General features: G+C 37.7%; 1 protein-coding gene across 1 annotated transcript in view; it reads right to left on the bottom strand.

The window, feature by feature from the left end:
* The window catches only part of AGBL4 (AGBL carboxypeptidase 4), a 970183-nt gene that overhangs the window by 710471 nt on the left and 239678 nt on the right, over nt 1–20034 (bottom strand). The window contains exon 5 of the mRNA XM_075711223.1: nt 11831–11925. Coding sequence (XP_075567338.1) covers nt 11831–11925 — 95 coding nt within the window. The remainder of the gene's footprint in view (nt 1–11830; nt 11926–20034) is intronic.

Here is a 20034-nt window from a genome sequence, read left to right as displayed (position 1 = left end):
AGTTTTCCCCCTTTTTCCCTCCCTTTAAAAAAAAAGTATCGGACTTTTGCCTGCAAAGATTAACACCCAGTGAATCTGAATACGTGTCCTTCCCTGCTTACCTTGACTTACTTTGCTTTCAGCTACAGAAGTTGCTCCTGAATGTAAAGTCCTTCTGACTGCACCTGTAGCCACACTTTTCTCCTTGCTGAGTCATTCCTCAAGTTCACATAGCCCAAATGAGCCAAATACTTTCCGAGCAGGATTTGCACCGCAATCCCTTCCAGCAGAACCCCTAGGATAGTGACAGTCCCTCAGGAGAGCCCAGGGAATTATGTTTAAAAAAACAAACTACACACAAACATGCATATGCTGCATGACTCCCTTTCATTGACTGAATGACATTTAAAAGACAACCATAAGAGCATTAAACTATCCAGTAGAGTAGCAGATGGGAAAAAATTCTTTTCCTTATCAAAGCTAAATTATTATATCACTGCTGGTCTCAAAGCTATGAGGTATTGGTGCTTTTTAACAACACTGAGAAAAATATTAGGAGAGCATTTTATCAAATATTAAAAGGCATGGCAAATTATTTTAACTTGGATATTCCTCAATTTCTTTCTATGGTGAATCTAGCCTTTTAAGTTTAATCTCTTTTTATCATGAGCTGCAATGGCCTTTCTTATGAATTTGCTGAAGGGTATCACACATTTCCAATAAACTATTTTCCAGAATTCTTCATAGAATAAATATAGTATTTTTTACAACACCATCTGAAAAAGGCTGAACAACAGTAAAGACTTCAAACAAAAAGTTAACACAAACACAATTTTCTTCCTCAATCTCAATAGCAATTCCCAGTTTTGGAAGTTACTAATTTTGCTATTTGAAATCATTTCACTGCAAGTCCAGCTACCCAGTGTAATTCCCTAATAAATTTACAACTAATCCCTAATAAAAATCTAATTTTGAGCTGCTGATAAGACACTTTCTTTTCATTGCTGTGTTTCTGATGATACGATTCCCTCGGCTGCACTGTTCATGGGTAGATGGCACTTGAGCAACACCCACAACTTGCTTGCACACCTGCAGGCTCCTCCAAAGGGACAGGGCATGCCTGCAAACCCTGGGCCTTCTTGTCACCACCACCATTTTTCTCTCCAGGATTTGAAGTGTTGAGGAGGGTGGCCGTGCAAAAGCGTAAGAGGGAAAAAATGAGGGAATAAAGTGGTGAAACTGGGCAAGGCAGAGCCTGAGCAGCAAAGGGGGGAATGCAGGCAGCACCTAAGGGAAAGTGGTCCCTGGGGGTGGGGGAAGTCCCACCACAGCCAGTCCCTGCCACAAGGCACCTCAATACTTCAAATGAAGCAGTCCAGCTGAAATACATATTTTAGAGCTTTTTTGGTCATTATTTTTAATAATTGCCATGCATACCCCACTATCAAAAGATAAAATTGGTTAAATAGTTTGTGTGCTGTGGGGGTTTAGGGACCCTTACTAGCCAGTACAAACAGAGCTTACCTCCTGTCTGTTGTGTAGGGGACAAGTAGACACAAACATCTTTTTTAAACTACCTGCACACCTGTAGCAAATATAATGCCCTGAGGATGCACACCTGCACTTCAGCTGCATGGCTCACCTGCAGCCTATCTGCATAACCACACTATGGATAAGTCCCAGACCTGGGGACTCCATTACAGGTACTGGAGAGACTCCCCAGCCTGGCTTCCTGATGGCCTGAGACCCTGGGCAGATAAATACCAGCCTGGAATTCCACCAACAGATCTACTAAGCAGCAGAGAGGTTGTGCACAGAGAAACACAAATATCTGAGAGTGGTAATGAAGGTGCTGTGTTGTTCAAATCTATACTACTGGTTCAGAGTTTCTAAAGGGACGATATTGCAGCCAAGAACTAGTACTGCCCAGCCCCCTCACCTAGCACAGCCCTTCCCCTCCCCAGCACCACTCTTATTTTCCAGAGGTACGGAACTGTCAGCAAAGCCACCAGCTTTCAAATGAGATCTTGGAACCTCACTTTCCCAAAGTGTCTGACAGCCAGTTATCCTTGTGCTGCCTGAGCAGTATTAGACAGAAAGATTGGAATTAGTATTTTTTTGGCAGCAAATACTGGATACTTTCTAATCGCACTAGGAGAGCTCTTGCTCGGTTTTCAATCTCAGAGATGCTTAATATAGCAAAGCAGGAAGATGAAGTTTCACTTTCAAGGTAGAATTCAATAATCCTACTTGAAGCAGTTGAAAAGACAAACTTTAGACACTGCCTCAGCATCTAGAGATGCAGGAAAGATCTTATCTCTATTCTATTATCATTAAATTTTAATTCTCTCAAACCAGTGACATATTATACAGAAGTTAATTCATAACTTAACCCTAGTAATCACAGCATAAAAATTAGGTTTTTTGAATTCTGGGTTTATGTTGAATCTGTTGAATCCCATGAGACAAAGTTCAAGATACAGCACCTATTATTTTAATGTTCTGTTCCTGCTTTATCACCTGCCATACTTATTTACTGCTTATTTTCTCTACAATTCTCAATTTCCACAGTAGAACAAAATGTTTTTGTCTTCTATTTTATGTTCTATTAAAAGAGAAATTTAAATCATTGCTTTGGCTTTTACCATGGCACTTCAAATATAGAGCAGGTGCCTGATAACCGTCTCAGTTTTATCAGAAGTTCACAATGAATAGTCCCCATTACCTTTTCCTCTGCACTAAATATTGTTTCTTCACAGAAAATGAATGAAAAAGTTGTTGTTAATGATTCAAAAAAGCATTTAAGAATATTAGGCTGGATATTTCAGCCCTACCTTTACTTAGAATTGTGTTTCTGATATATTGCACATCCTATGCTTTTATGTCATATGTAAATTTAAACAGTACTATGTATTTTTAAAATCATATGTTGAAAAATCTTTAAATTTGCAAAGCTAAGTGAAGGAAAGCCAAAATTTAACCTGACAGTGCTGTGTCCTGGTGCATTCTCAATTATATTATGTCATAGGTTATTACATCTTGCTAAATTCAACTTGTCTAGCACTCTTCAGACCATTAAAACATTCTTAAAAAGATGTCGCATTTTCTGATTACAGTTTTTGGCTCTTATTTGTGTAGTCTTGTGTTAACAGTCTGATTTTCAAGTACATTTCTTGGTGACACTCAGCTTTGTCTGTGTAGGGCTCTTACTACTAAGTACTTATGGCTGATAAATGCCATTCTTAACAGAGGTGATTTTCATTCTGCTTCGCTCCATTAGTTCAAAGTACAAAATTGCAATGAAAAGCTGCAATGTCCTCTTGGTAGTTTGACTCTGCTTTGAGTTCAGTGCTGCCCATATTTATCTAACTTATAGACTCATTTTGGGGGAAAAAGCCTCAATTTTATATACTTTTTTTTAAACCTGCCAAGGTTAGGGACCCAGTTCTGTGAACACTTTTCATGCAATCAGTTCCACCAAATGCCCATCACCTGAGAAAAGAGAATGACCTGTTTCATGATGGGATGCAATGCACAGCATTGGTCATATTTTGCAGCCATTAAACTCAATACCGTGGACTATAGTGGGAAAACCCTACAATTCAGTTGGTTTAAACTGCCAGAAGATCTCCCAACTGCAAATTTCATTGTGATTTGCACTGGTGATGGGGGAACTATTTTCAGGCAACTTCACTTTTTTAAGATTTTTAATTTCTCATCGGTACCCCAGTAATTAAGTATTTATAGATGACAAAAATGCACCTACCAGGAATAGACCCATTTGTTTCCTATGTGCTTCAAACCTTTCATGAATAAAGTAGTACCCAGGGTAACCTTTCATGAATACAACCTTAGGGATCACAGAGTGCCCTCAATCAATGCAGGGAACTCATGTTGACAGAGTATATGGGAAACAGATTGAGGTATTAAAGCACATAGCCTCTGGTGTTTTAGATGTAAATACTATAACCATCAAATATTTAGACTCTTATGTAAGCAGTATGTCATTTTTTAAACAGTTACTGCTTGGAATAAATCTTTAAGGATGGAATTTTCAGAAGTGCTCAGTATTGGCCTAACTTTGCTCTTACTGAAATCAATCATAAAATTTTCACAACTTTGGAAAAGGACTTTGTCTGTTTATATGTTTCCACAGCACTAAGCACAATGAGTCCTGATCCTGGCTGGGGCCTTTTGACTCTGCTGTAATCTAAATAAATTGATTTATAGGAGATCAGTCAGATAAATGATGAGGAAACACATACATACATATAAAATAGGTAGGGTTTTTAAATGATGGCTTAGCAATCCTTTAGAGCTTCTTCATTATTTTCTCTTTGAATCCTAAAATACATTTGCTTTCTTTTATACTAATTGAATTTCCTTGTTATTAGTTTTCCCCAACATAATTCCATGCATCTTAAATTTCCAGTAAAGTATTAATAGTCAATAAAATTTATCTTTCTTTCTTGCCACAAACAAATCCCATTTAGTTTGCACAATAAACACATTAGTTCGGGGATCTGATTCATACTTTGTGTCAGCAGAATATAACCTCTCCTCTATTTCCACAAAAGCTGTTGCCGATAAGAGTGATATGTAACCTATTCTATATTGCCAGGAATAACTGCCTTTGCTGGACTGGGAAAGGGGAAGAGAGCACATTTTTAATGGGTTTGTACAGTGGTTAGGTCTGTTTCTTTTGTTATTTCATGAGATTCACACAAACATTAATTTACCCAGGGACTGACTTCAGAGGCAGTTATTTTACTTTCATATACATGCCAACCTCAAAACTGTCTAAAAACATCTTATTTTCTTCCAAAGAGATACAGTGAGACCAAGACAAAACTACTCCTCCTTATCACTCAGTGTGGGATTTTAAAAGGTCGATATTGCAATGTCTTTTTCCCTATTTTCTCCAAATAAAATGCTACAAGTTATTGGTTCCACAGACAATTCTCTAGGCATTTTCCTAGCAGCTGCTATCCTCATTCCCTCACCCCTGCTCCAGCCACTTATTCCCACCTCTCCCACTACTCCTCCAGTTGGACCCATACAGCTTGTTTTGGATCTATGTGATGAACCAGACCAAGACTAAATCCTCTTTCTTTCCTTGAAAGTTTACTTTTAACCTGGGCCAGCTCCCAGTCTGGTGATCCTACACAGAGTTGTACTAGCACAACAGAGGAAGCAGCTCTGAGGAGCCAGATCTGCACCAGGCAAAGACTGCATCAACACACACCTGTGCCATGGGAAATATTTCTGAACCTCCAAAAGCATTCTCATGAGATCCTTCAGGAAAGCAAGAACGAGCACACATGACATAAAACTGGCAAAGGAACAAACTTCAGAGAGTAGCCAAAGTTGTAAAATAGGCCAAGGAAGGAATCAGGCAATGATAACAGCTTGTCCATCTTCTTTACCTAAATTCAGGGGGTGTTATCACTAACCCTAGCCTGCTATATATTTTATAGTAAGCAATTCTAGTCTTTCAGATTAGCAAGCTATATATATATATATATATATTCCCTTATTCTCAAACTGTCTCACCACAAATGACAGCTTATTTCACAAACAGCTTATCTTATGGCTAAAGATATATAAATACATACTAAAAATGCTGTTGAAAGTCTCTGAATGTATAATGCAGCCTGGTAGACATGGTAGTGATTGTAACACTGCATTGTAGACACAAATGTTAAAGAAACTTGGCAAGAATGAACACATTTTAGCTACTCAAAATTCAGATTTTCTCAGTCTTGTCCCCTTCTGATGAATGGAACATATGGGAGTATTGTTCATAAAACTTGCATTGCTTTTCTCGATGTCTACCAAAATTCCTCATCATGACAATATTTACCAAGATACATGTAGATTCAAATTTGAATTAATTACCTAGAAGTTTTTCTGTACTCCCAGGTTTGCTGGAAAAGAAAAACACTTCAGAAGCAATGTGTTGTAAGTATTTAACAGTAGATGTTATAGCAACAGAGGTAGTGGAGTTCTTGCTGGGGAAGGCAGCTATCCAGTTAAAAGCCATCAATGCTGAGTGAGATAAAAGACAGGAAGAAAGTAGCTGCTTTGCCAAGAAGCAGTTTGAAATCTGACATTATAAACAAAACACATGTAAATCTAGACATAAATCCTCTCTCATATGCTGAAGGCTCCATAATATTTTAGCTAGCATTATTACTTACAAACAAACAATTCCTGAAATACAGCATCACGACTGCAGAACAGCCTTTAACCTTGTGTTCATCCACTCAAGAACGATGTTATTTATTACCCTTTATCCCTTAATTATGGGTACTTCACCTACTGCTCTCTGCTCATTTGAAATGCAGAATAAAATACAATGGATGTCTGAAGACTTAACAGGTGTCAACCAGATATTTGCCAGCTACCGCTACTATTCTACTGGGAGGAGTTGCTGTTCTATAAATACTAATTAGAGTTTTGCACATGATCTTGCTGAAATACCTAAGGTGATGAGTGGCCAGTTGTTACTTTTAAAAGATTAGCACAATTTGAAAAACTAATGTCCCCAATGAGGCAATGCTCACACCAAATAATCAAGAGTTATAGCTGTTCTCTGCCCAAAGGGAGTATTTGCTCACTTCATCATTTGGAAAATCTGCTGCCTCTCGAACAACTCACTCTTCTATTTCACTTTGAAAGACTTGGAAAACTTCATGCAATCAATAAAATAGTACAGCATACGTACTTAAATGGTCTTCCACTGCTATGCCCATGTGTTGGTTTTGGCTGGGATAGAGTTAATTTTCTTCACAGCAGTTCGTATGAGGCTATGTTTTGGATTTGTGCTGAAAACAGCGTTGATGATACAGAGATGTTTACATTATTGCTGAGCAGTGCTTACACAGAGTCAAGGCCTTTTCTGCTCCTCACCCCACCCCACCCACAAGGAGGCTGGGGGTGCACAACAAGTTGGGAGGGGACACAGCCGGGACAGCTGACCCCAATTGACCAAAGGGATATCCCATACCATATGGCATCATGCTCAGCATTTAGAGCTGGAGGAAGAAGAAGGAAGAGGGGGAACATTCAGAGTTATGGCATTTTGTCTTCCCAAGTAACTGTTACTCATGATGGAGCCCTGCTTTCCTGGAGATGGCTGAACACCTGCCTGCTGGTGGGAAGTAGTGAATGAATTCCTTGTCTTGTTTTGCTTGCATGCGTGGCTTTTGCTTTACCTATTAAACTGTCTTTATCTCAACCCACAAGTTTTCTCACCTTTACTCTTCAGATTCTCTCCCCCATCCCACTGGGGGAGAGTCAGTGAGCAGCTGTGTGATGCTTGGTTGCCAGCAGGGGTTAAACTGTGACAGCCCACATGGAAGTCTTTATGAATACCTTCCAAGGACAGAGCTTTTACTATGAAATCGTGATTAAGAAACTGCAACAAAATTAAGTTGCACTTGAATTGAAGCAGCAAAGAAAAAGAAGATTATGGTAGAAACTGCATCAGCATAGTGTCCTGGCTGGGATAGAGTTAATTTTCTTCCTAGTAGCTGGCATAGTGCTGTGTTTTGGTTTTAATATCAGAATAATGCTGGTAACACACAAATGTTTTAGTTGTTGCTAAGTCCTGCTTAGGCTAGTCAAGGACTTTTCAGCTTCCCATGCTCTGCCAGGTGCACAAGAAACTGGGAGGGGACACAGCCAGAATAGTTGATCCAAACTGGCCAGAGGGCTATTCCATACCATATGACGTCATGCTCAGTATATAAGCTGCGGGGAGCTGGCCAGGGGGAGCGATCACTGCTCGGGGACTGGCTGGGTATTGGTTGGCAGGTGGTGAGCAATAGCATCGTGCATCACTTGCTTGGTATATTATTACTATATTGTTATTATTACTACTACTATTTTACTTTATTTTGTTTCAATTATTTAACTGTTCTTATCTCAACCCAGGAGTTTTCTCACTCTTACTCCTCCAATTCTCTCCCCCATCCCACCGGGGCAGGGGGAGTGAGCAAGCATCTGCGTGGTGCTTAGTTGCTGGCTGGGGTTAAACCACAACAATAGCAAAAATTTAATTTCTTTAAATCCATCTCCCCTCAAGTTCTTCACCTCCACAAATGAGACAAAGAAAAAAAAACCAGTCAAAACAGAACAGGTCTCTGTAGTAATTGAGTTTTCTGTATTTGTAGTAGTCATTATTGAGAAAAAACACCAATTCTCTGAAATCTTGGTGTAATACTTCTGAAGAACCAGCTAATTTTAAGCAAAAATGCTAAGTGATCAGACGCAGCACATTCCACTGGCTTGAAATAAAATTTTGAGTTTCATCTTGTCTAATTTGCTATGAAGTGCAACTGATGTAACAGGGTATGACACAATGCTGCATTTCTGTGTATGAGCTGTGATTCACTGCAGTGGAATTTGACTGCTGCAACCAACACAACCACTACTATTTAGTGTCCACATAGCACATCCATAAAAAACACAGAAAAGGTGGGTAGAGGGACTCAGAACTTCACCTACTTAGTTCTTTTTTATTTTGCTCTATCCCTCTGGGAAAGAATATTCAGTAAATCCATTACCATGTATGGGGAACATAGATATCATTTTAATCAGAATTTATTTTTCTGTTTTTTTCTTTTTAAAAAATAATCTTTTTCTTTAGCATGAAATCTGTTTTTTCCTTATCCTTCAGCATATTGCTTTCTCTTTTTAAGTAGCTCATTACTGGAAATGTTTGGCCTTACTTCAAAAAAGAAGAATATGTCAACAGCAGAACATCTGTGTCCACATAGAGTGCTTTGATGACAGTAATATACTCCATTTACCTCAGTAACACTGAGCTGAACCTTGATGCTGAGTGCATTTAAAGATCTTACCTCACAGGGCAAGCGAATACAGGTCAAAAACATTGATCTGTGTTTGACACACTCTCCACTTCAAGAGCAGTTGGCAGTGATTTGTTCCAGAGTCAAGAATCAAACTCACAAAATGTTGCAAATCTCGAAGCCATGTTCGCGTAACCACATTCAAAACAAACACTAAAATTCACAGTCTCTAGAGGCCAATCTACTTCTTTTATGCAGGATTTTGCAAGAAATGTGGTCAAATTCTATCCTGAATACAGTGGGAACTTTCTCATTTAAATCAAAAGGGCATAACTCAGGCTTGAATATCTGTTATTAAGAGGAGTAATGTACTTACATCTCTCTAAATGCAAAAAGGAAAATAGACACTTTATCACCCTAAAACTCAAACCTGATTGTATAAAAAAGGGAGTGAAATAGTTATGTGTGAAAAAACTTGGTTTCTATCACTGTGGCCAGAGGAAGTTGGGAGAATTCCAGCATGGACCACATATTGAAGGCACAGGCACAGTGTGGCAAAGGCAGGCATGCAGAAAAATGATGAGTTCCTCAAATATTTAGTACAGAAGAGTTCAGAGATGAAGCACTGAGCTCTGCTACAGAATATTTGCAGACCTTGATTTCTGGTAATCTTCTTCCTTTTAACTTGACTTTAAAACCTTTTGTGTTTCTTCAACTTTTTGTAATTAATGTATCATTTTCTAATTCAATTACATTATATCCACTAACCTGCTATGCTGACCTGAATCTTAAAATAAGGTGGAGAGTTCCAATAGTCTCCTTCCACAATTCTGAATCCTGAGTACCCTTGTGTAAACCTCAGCACTTTTGCAGCATTGAATGATTCAGTATTGCTTACTGGACTAATATATACAAAGCATCAAACAGGATTAAATCGATGCAGCTGGATATTTCCCTGTTCATGTTCAAGGGCCACAACTACCCATATGCTGCATTAGCAAGTGCAAGTACTAGTAAATCCTATTTCACAAACAGAGAAAGAGGAAATTTTGTTTACAGGTTTCACTAGAATGCCATGGAAACAGATAAAGAGGTAATTGTAGAAGGCATAATCCAAATAGAAGACAGCTCTAATAGAAAGCATATATCCAAAAATAATGTATGTGTTTCCCACTTGGAAAACACATGCATAACTCCTATTAACTTCAAGACAGAAAATTATACTGAGTAGACCTCAATATCACTAAGGTCCCTGATAACATTATGAATTATTGTGCACCTTCAAAGTACAGCAAGATGTTTTCATACACAGACTATTAGAAAAGAATGAAAATACTGTAATAGAATAATGATCTTTTTAAAGAAAAAAATTACAGCTAGAATTTCTGAAACAGGATTAAAGTATGGTAGTAGCCCTGCACAAGGAAGCTGCTCAGCACCTGCTGCCTACACTGTGCCTGGCTCCAGGCAATGTTATTCATTCCTCACTTTCATGGGAGCAAAATACATCCCCTAAAAATATAAAACACAAAAATAAATAGATCTCTGGGGAAATGGAAGAGAAATCTGTTTTAAAAATAGTGAAGGAGCCTATATGTTCCAGAAAAAGTCAATTTTGCATTGTTTTGTAAGATTTACACTTTAATTTGAAACCAAAGTAAGGCATAAAATTTGTATGAAAGCAATATCTGATTTATAGTTAAACTTAACACACAATATACTTAGCTGCAAATACCAGACCCCAGTGAGAGAAGGAAAAGGTTTTGAAAGATGATTAAAGCATGCTTGGTAAATGTGGCCCTGAAATGCCCCAAAAGATTTTTCTGAAGTTAAATAGTAAACACCATTAACATGACTTTTGCTACAAAAACACTAAACACAATCGATTTTTTTAATTAATTTTCAATTAATGTGAAAGTTTAATTTTCACAGGCTCCTATTGAGCTGGAATTGACTCCATCCACTAACTGTATTGTGAGACAGCTCTTCTGTCCGTATGACCTTACCATCTAGATAAAAAACCAAATAGCCATTCTGTTGGTCATATGAAGAGGAAGCCATACAATAACAATGATCTTATGACCACCAAAAGTTAACATCTTGCAGGTGGAAATTTTGTGACTGTTGAAGTATTTAAGAAAGCTATATTTATAAGGCTCAGATAATGTGCAGATTGATCAAATGTATTATTAATTAACCAATAAAAAGAAGCAACTGTAAAGGCTTACAAGAATACATTACTGTACACACCTAACCTCACTATCCATATTCAAACAAGTCTCCTAGCTAAAGGCAAATCACATAATTCTTGGGAGTCTTGCATGCATTAGGACTCATTAGATTTACATATTATTATTCACAGTAGACATTTCATTACATTTTCTTTGAGAAAATGCACCATCTATATAAGTATTCATGTGTTTCATATAGGCATACCTTTCTGTGTTATATATTATGTAGCTGACGACAAGGTTGTTTGGTTTTCTTGTGTCTTAGATAAAACAGACCAGAGACTACTCATTTTCATGAGCTCAACTCACATGGCAGAGCTCACATTCTTCCACAAAATCTGACCTCCCCAAAACAGGAAGAAGAAATCCAAACAGCCTTTTGGAAACAGTCCAGGCCCAGTCCATCTGCCATATTGTTTACAGGCTTTGTTTGGGAGCCTGCTAGCTGACACAGGCTAAAACTGGGCCAGGCACTGTCCTAACAGTTGGATGGTGAGGTTATAACTGAAAAATAATTTGGCCCAAGCCCTGACTGTTCGGTTCGCTTGAATGAACACCACTTCAGTCATGCTACTTGAAACAAGGCACTACAACACATCATCCCAGCAAGGCCCGAGGGGGCCTCCGAAGTTCATACTGTCCATCTGTTCCAAAGAGAACCTGTCCTCACAACACTGCTTTTGCATCAAAGTTCTCTCCTACTCTTACCAAAAGGTGCACCTGAGCCATAAGGTCTTCGCTACAAGAAAGTGCCAAGTAAAACATTTTTATCTCATTAAGCAAGTCTTTGAAAGGATAACTTACCATTTTGGTCTGCTTGTGGATTTCACCATTGGAGCCATCCCATCCCTATAGAGGCTTTTTGTTTTACTGAAGTTGACAACATTGAAAATTACTCTCTGTGGAAAAAAAAGCAAAACAAAACAAAACACCCTGAGTTTATATGTGTATTGCATATACCAGCCACATAAAAATATACACAGAAAACATACAGAATAGATGTGTATCTTTTGTTTCTCTCCATAGATTTCAGATAATGGATACCCTGTCTGTTCCTACTATTTTAATAGTCCATGTTGTTCTACACTGCAGTGATATACATGGAATGTATGTTTTGAATTTAGTATGCTGATTTTTCAGTAGGTATCCTAGCCATGCAAAGAAATAGGTTACTCCAATCTGCAAACAGAAAAGCAAGTCCAGTTTGCTCCAGTTAGCGTTAGAGAGGTTGGTGGAAAGCTGGCAGACAGGGTAGCAGTCCTCATGAAAACCTTCCAACTGCTTCATCTCTTAAAGCTTCTTAGTTGCTCTTTCAACCTGCTTAGGCCTCACACAGCAGCAGGAAAAAGTAAAGATTTCTGATTTTTCTTTCCCCAAAGAAAGGAATATTTCTCTTCACTTCCTTTGGCAAAAGGAAGAATTTTCCTCTGCAAAAACTGTACAGGATACCTACAAAGTAGAAATTGCACATAGCCATCATTCATTTTAATATGATAAGAGAAGAAAAGAGTCCAACTCTGATCTTAGTTTACACTAATAACTTTGGGAAAACTGTAGCTGATATTTAACAGCTCAAAGGAAGAGCAAAATCTAGATCTTTACTGGTAATGGACTGATACTGAAAGTAAATTCATGCTGGGGGAAGAAAAAAGAAAACAGAGACAAAACCTTCTTCCTTACCATCTGTCTGCTCTAAGTCATTTTATGCAAAACTACTTTTTCTGTTTCTGTTAAGAAAGTCTAGGTTGGACCTAGCTCATCTCATGTAGTAAATTTACTTTTCAGATGTTAAAACCAGAATACCTGGTTTCTCATAGTCTTTTGATACCCAACATTAATGTACACAGAAAAACTGAAATATGAAGACTAAATTAATTTTGTAAAATGTTCCAGGATATACTAATAGATTCCACTTGTACCTCTCTCTTTAAATGTCTTTTCCACAGGTATCAGTGAAGACAGATCACTGAAAATGATATTTGCCCCTAGGTATTCACACATTTGTTTTTAGAACAAACTATTGTAATGTTTACACTCTTAAATAATGGTTCATGAGAAGTCTGAGAATTAAATGGCCACTGTTTGAAATCAAACAATTTTGACTAAAGCAGTAAGATCAATTAAGCTTTCTTATGCAAAATTCTGCAAAAACAAATCTGGACCTTCCCAGCAGTCTGCTCAGACAACAGTGAATTATAACATTAAAGTGAAAGCAATCAGCAGTGGGTAACTGACAACAGGAGCCAGGCACATTTACATTTATACGTGGGGCAGGTAGGAATCCAGGTAAACTATATAGCCCTAATTAAGTACCTCTGTACTCAAGAAAAATTAAGAAAGTTTTTTTGAGGTGAGGCAGTGCTGAAGAGTTTGTAAATGGAGGCACAAGCTGCTACGTATGCAAACTCTGCAAATCAGTCAAACAAAATCTAACAATAACCTGTAGGTTTTACTGGAACTGACTCAAAAAACTAGCAAGTTGAGAAAAACACTTTCTTAAAAATGTTAGTTCAATTTTGTACCAACATTAATGAGCAAACTACATATCCCTGTACACAAGTTTTCATGTATTTTGTCTATTGCAGCATTCTGAGATTTTCTAATGGTCATGAGATGAGCTTTTTTAATAATTCCTGATGAAAGCATGCACTTAATTTACAAAAAGCTATATTTGTAATTTTAAGTATTTAGAATATTGCTTATCTAATGAAATATCCATCTTGGGATGTCTCTAGTTATTTTCCATCTTCCTATGTTTACAATGTATGGCTTTAAGTCAGATAATGATATTTAGGTCTTATATATTCTATACTCTACACGGAAGCATTTTCCTGTATTAGAATGCTGAGTTTTTCCTCTGTTACTTAACTCTGTTCATATTTGTGAAAACAAATTAAGTTGCAACAAATTGGTTTGTTAATCTTGATGTTTGCATGGAGTGAATGAAACAAACAAGATCTCCAAACCAATTGCCTTAAACTTTGGATGCAATCATGCCACTGTTGGAAAGTTGCTAATTTTGTTACGTACTGACTCAGAGCAGACAGCTGGTAGAGAATGTTCTTATTCCAATCAAGCTTATTTTGTATAATGAGTTGGGCAAATGTACACAACTGGGTAAGCAACGTATATAAAAACAAAAATATGCAGCTCATTTAACAAAACACTACAGATTATAACATTTCAACCACTCGTGTTCATCGTGGAGTAGGCAGTTAGCAATGCAGCAGTTCTCAGCATGGTGTATAGTTAGATTGGCAGAACCAAAAATTTAACAGCACAGAACAGAACTTTATCAACATACACCACTGAAGTAATAAAGTACACAAACCAAAGCACTCAAATAACCAGCTGAACTCAGTCAAGTATTGCTGGTGATAGTTAAAGTAGTCCATGCAACTCAGTCAGTGAAGTGTACAAAAATGTAATGACTACAGTATACACACCTTAGCCAGAAAAATATGCAGCTTGCTCAATAAGGTATGCAAACATCTTTCAACTGAATGCTATAATAAAAAGGCTGTGATACAGCAATCAAACATTTGCTGAACAAAGCTAATTTTTAGTCTAATTTTTGTCTATACTGACATCCTTTATCACACCAGTTATAAACTGTAAAAAGCAACAGGACTAGATATACAATATGCATATTAAAACATTCTTTCCTAAGAAAATTATCACTATTCTGTATGTTTTTATGAATTATAGAGATGTTCAATGGGTGGCATTTAATGAGCAATATAATTTAGATACTCAAAAATGAATAAAACGTAGCAATTTTTTTTTTTCTCTTAAAGAAGTGTCAAGTTAAGAAAATAAAACTAGATGAAATGTACTTACAAATTCCCTAGAAATTGCTCTGGTCTCCAGAGCATCAATCTGGAGAAAAATGGCAGAAATCTTTACTAAAGGAAGCAATATTCAGACTGATGTTGTACCAGGAATTATAATTGTGTGATTTCACTTCAGTTATGATACATTTTCAATCTACTGCATTATTCTGACAAACTGATCTGCATCTTCTTCTTAATGGTTGGACTTGATGATCTTAAAAGTCTTTTCCAACCTAAACTATTCTATGATTCTATGATTCTGGGTAGGTGGAAGAGGCATGGTGCAGAAAAGTCCCTCTGGACACCACCAGGTAAAACCATACTATTCGGGGGAGTGTATCAGGATGCCTTATGGCTTCACACCACTGCTCCAGGCTCAGGCTCTGTGCATGGACTGCCAGATCTGAGACAGATGTTGGAGAACATGAGACAAGGCAGGTATGTTCTGCCTACTGAGAGAAGAAGGAAGATGTCCTCTTTCCATAATGTGTGCAGTAAGTATGTATTTGGAGGTATCTTGCTGCTAAAACCATTAAAACAGAAAAGTGAGGAAAGGCTTGGTCCTGCCTTTAGCCTTTAAAATTTACTGATTACATCTGCTTTTCCCAATGGTCCATTGCAAACATATTTTAGGAATTAAAATCATAACCAGATGTTAAGGGATGCTTAGTGTTTTTAGCATGAGCAAGATAAAGATGAACCTTGAACACAAGGGGAAAAGATGGCTGAAATGTGTCACACATCTTGTTACCAGAAGTTTGCAGTTTCCTGACTGAGGCTGGAAGGAGCTGCTGGTTCTGGGGGGCAAGCACACATCACGGTGGTTTACGATTGGAGCGGAAGGCATTGAGCGTGGATGGTCATATTGGACATCATATTCAAACAGGTCTGTGTGGAACTGAAAATATTCATTGTTCATCCACTTTCTGGCAGGTTTTCCATCTGAACCCACCAACTGAAGCAGATATCCAAAAGAAAAGTCACGCCTTTTCTAAAGGTTAAGTGCTTTCTCCCAGGATAAGGACACACTAGGTTCCTTCAAAAAGACTGCCAGGTTTATTTTGCATGGTTTTCCCTAGCCGACTTCTCAAGAATAGCTGAGCTGCTTTGGCTGACATTAAAAGAAAAAAAAAACAAACAAACCAAAGAACACCACAAAATTCCGCCTGAGGCAGACACCTGGCACAGAAAATTTTGTGTCAAATCATTACAAGTATGAGAAGTTATAATTAACTGAAAATAGGGTTTGCAGTAGGAAGTGTCAGGCATTCTTAATATTGATGTAACATACATAATAAATATCAATAATTATAGAATATATTTAATAGTCATAGCATAATAATGTCAATTCAGTGGACGATGCTGCATGCTACAAGTATGATACAAACTTCACGATGCCAAAGTACCTGGGGACCAATTGTTTGAAGTCAGGCAGGAACAATCTCATTATTTAACCAGCCAAAATAAGAGAACTGGGGACTATGTAGTAATACTAAGACCTTTCAGCTGAAATTAAGTCTGGGCTCTTGTGCTCTGAATGAGCATTACAGATCCAAAGGTCCTGGACACCATGGGACCTTGCTTCGCTCTCACTGCTTGATGTCTTGATTTCCTCTCCTGCTGATTCATTAGATATTACAGTGTTTTGTGAATTCCTGAAACCTCCAGCTTTTTGTTAGCTGGGTTCTTGCCTTTGGCAAGAATCTTGGTTATCCTTTCCTTGCTTCCTTCTTTTTTTTAAAATCCTTTCTCTTTCTTTTATAATGTAAGTTTTTATCCCTTTAAAGGACAGATCTACTTTGAAATTGCATTCCATTAAAAAAAAAAGCCACAAAGAAAAGAAAAATTAACTTCTCAAGCCATGACTTGTGAGATTTTGAGTCACCATTTCTGAATGTGAGAAACTGGCAACATGGGATTGCTGCCTTCTCACAAAAATGCACTGCATTTGTACATTTGTATTTGTGTCAGAAGGTCTTTGGGCTCTTTCCTGACAAAGCACCTTATACAAAGCTTTACAAAAATAAATCGTGTTGGAGGAACTTCAAAATGGAGAGGGAAAAAAGTGTCACCTGCAACTGTTATAAATGCTGAAGAAAACAAATAATATACTGGTCAGGTCTGTGCAAAATCCCCAATGAAAACTTACAAATCTTATTTTTCTGACCTTTTAAAATTTAAATCATTCATTACTGCTAACATTTTAAAATAATCCATACTTACTTTTTCCCTTTGTAGGAACATATGTCCTTTCAAATGGAAAAGTTTTTAATATTGATAGCTAAGGAGTTTTCAAAACCTGCTGATGCTCAGGAGGGGAAAATAAATACTCACCTACTGAGGGAGGGTGTTAGCGACCATCCAGAGCTCTACCAGACTCGCTAATCAGTTGCACCTGTGCCTTGTTAACTGGAAATTGTCAGGTCCTTACAAGGTAACAAAATCTTAGGAAAGTGATGCAGAAAATTGTCTGCAGATTGTGAATTATAGGATTTTTTCCCTTGGTAGAGCTCTTCATTTAGTTACTTAAAAGAGAGAAATGCTAAAGTCTGGGATGATACAAAAAGCAACATTAAAATAAGACTCAAAGGATTTTAATACAGGAAGACCTCTGATATGCTGCTATGCTAACTATAAAATGAGCTTAGCATTTATCATGGTATTTGTCTGTGTATTTGAGATATTCTTGGTGTTTGTGATAGCCCAGCCACCCATAAGCTGTATTAGTGTTTTTCAGTTAATGGGGTGTAAGTGTATCTTAGTGACAAAAAGTACTTTTTAAAATAATTACCAATTTAGGCATTCACCGTGCTTATCTGTCCTTTCTGGCAGTTCCTTCTTTGCCTCCAAACTAACCCGCTTAAGCACAGACCCACAGGAGATGTAACACCTGTGTAAGGCAGTACTTCCCATTTGGAATTTCACTGTCAACATCAGTGTTATCTCACTTATGTCTATGGCAGGGGGATACTGTGGAGAAGGCCATCTTCTTGTAGAAAGCTTTCAAAGGGATCTACAGAGGAATTGCTGCTCCCTGTTTAGGGTCATGCCATGGACTGACCGCTTCTCTGCATGACTATTGGATTTAAACATTGTGAGGGCAAGAGTCACTCCACTTTTTCCCATTCAACCTTTCTTGGAAAAATGGCAAATTTGTTATTGAACACTCTCCCCTGCAAACAGAAGTCAACTTTCTGCTAAAGGTTTTATTTTTCATCTGAACATCAATAATCTGAAACTTTCAACCGAAAACTCAAAAATGTCCATTTAGAAAGCTAGCAGTGGTGTATTAGACCAACTCACATTCCTTGCTCCCTTGGGCCAAATTCTCCAATAGAATTTCAGATCTGGCACAAGACATATATTGTATTGTGTTGATTCATCAAAACGAAAATAGTAAGGGTCCTGACAGGGCATACAACCAGACTACAGAGGTATTTAAAACAGGCTTGAAGCTGAAAGTTTCTTGCCAAACTTCCTCCATTCTTTGTAGCAAAAGGTCAAAATATTTGGAAAAAAAAGCCATCTTTATTTACTCAGCTCTGGAAAAAAGTACTTTTATTTTCTGTTTCCTATCTTTTCACATATACACAGTCTTTGGCAAAAGAACCACTTCTAGTTACATTGCTAGGAAATTGCAGAGCTACAGGAATACAGGAGCAACTTTTTATTTGATATTTGACAGGATGTCTGAGCCCTGTTCATCTTGTCATTGACTTTCTCCGTATACATGGGTAATATTTTCAGGAATCAGTTGAAATATAAAATAAGGAAACAGTGCATGGTCTTTCACTGAGACTTTCTCAACTAGCTAAATTATTTCCTGATATATTCCATTGCATGTTACAGCCATCGCCAGATGACATTTGAAGTAGAGTCATGTATTAAACTCTTTCTACATAATTACAGAAGCTATCCATGTTTAGGTTCTATATTCTTTTCAATCAATATTATGGCTGCAGGTGGATAGTAACAGCTGGCTGTTCTGGAAAGTGTTAGCAAAATTTGCTGATATCATACATCCCTCAAGAGGAAGCAGCTGAAAAGACTTAAGTTTTCCTTTTCCTAATAGAAATTGTTTAGCCAGTGAGAAGAAATGCTGCAAAGTTTGGTAGGATTTAAAATACTAAGAATCATTACATATTCTTACTGGTACAAAAAGATAATGCTATCAACTAAATGTTTTCTGTCCCAAACCCTGTTCATAGTATAGGGCCCACAGGAGGCTTCAAAACAATGAGACCAATCTGGAAAAAGGGAAAAGAGCCAGGAAAAGTCACCACATCATGGTTATAGGGAACCACAGCAAAAAAAAAAGCCTAAGTTTATGAGCACTGGCATAAGGTGTGCCACTGAAGACCAGAGAATGAAGTGGCAAGCACTGACTAAGTTCATGTGGGACCATTCTGCTCACCTGTTCCTTCTTCTCTATAAAGTCTACTTTTCTGGGCCCTTCATAAAGTGGAACAGTCAGCATATGATCCAGAATCCAAGCCTCTCTTACCAACAAGAGATACACTTACCAACAAATTAGACATTTATGATGGATACCAAAGTGATGCATAGCCATAATTACTCAAGCTTAAAGCATGCAGGTGGAGTGCTGAAAACTGCCACTCTCACAGAAACACTGCAAGACAAGGTTTGTGGCACTAACAATGAGAGAGTGGCAGTGATATTTGTATGGATCATGATTTTGCTCAACCCTTGAAAACACAGAAGGTAATAATCACAATTTAAATAGCATGCAAACACAAAGGCAGCAATCCATCTGATACCCAGGCTGGAAGATGAGAACGAAAAAGCCTTTTCAAGTGTAGGTCCTTGTGAGAAGTAAAAGGAAGATAAAGAAAACCCTGTTAAGGGAGAGATTTGGATGAAGCTTTTCCAGCAATTGTTTACTTCGGATTTTTGCAGCTGGCATTTTTTACAGTTAAAAGCTATTGTTTGTCTGGATCTTGTGAGAAAAACCTGTGGGGGAAAAGAAGGAGATGATAACACAAGAAAGAAAGACAGGATATATGGGAGAGCTCAAAACCAGCACCAATATATTTGCCTCAGTGTTCTCTGATGGGTTGCAAAAACAAAGACATTTTGATGTGTACAACCACCAGTTATTGCTGCCAGCGGTCTTGGTTATGTTACTGGGATCATAGCATTGCAAACATATAAAAC

Source organism: Pelecanus crispus, chromosome 5 (genome assembly GCF_030463565.1).
Source record: "Pelecanus crispus isolate bPelCri1 chromosome 5, bPelCri1.pri, whole genome shotgun sequence".
NCBI lineage: Eukaryota > Metazoa > Chordata > Aves > Pelecaniformes > Pelecanidae > Pelecanus > Pelecanus crispus.
Note: the sequence above shows the minus strand (reverse complement) of the source record. Positions and strands in the feature narration are given on the sequence as shown.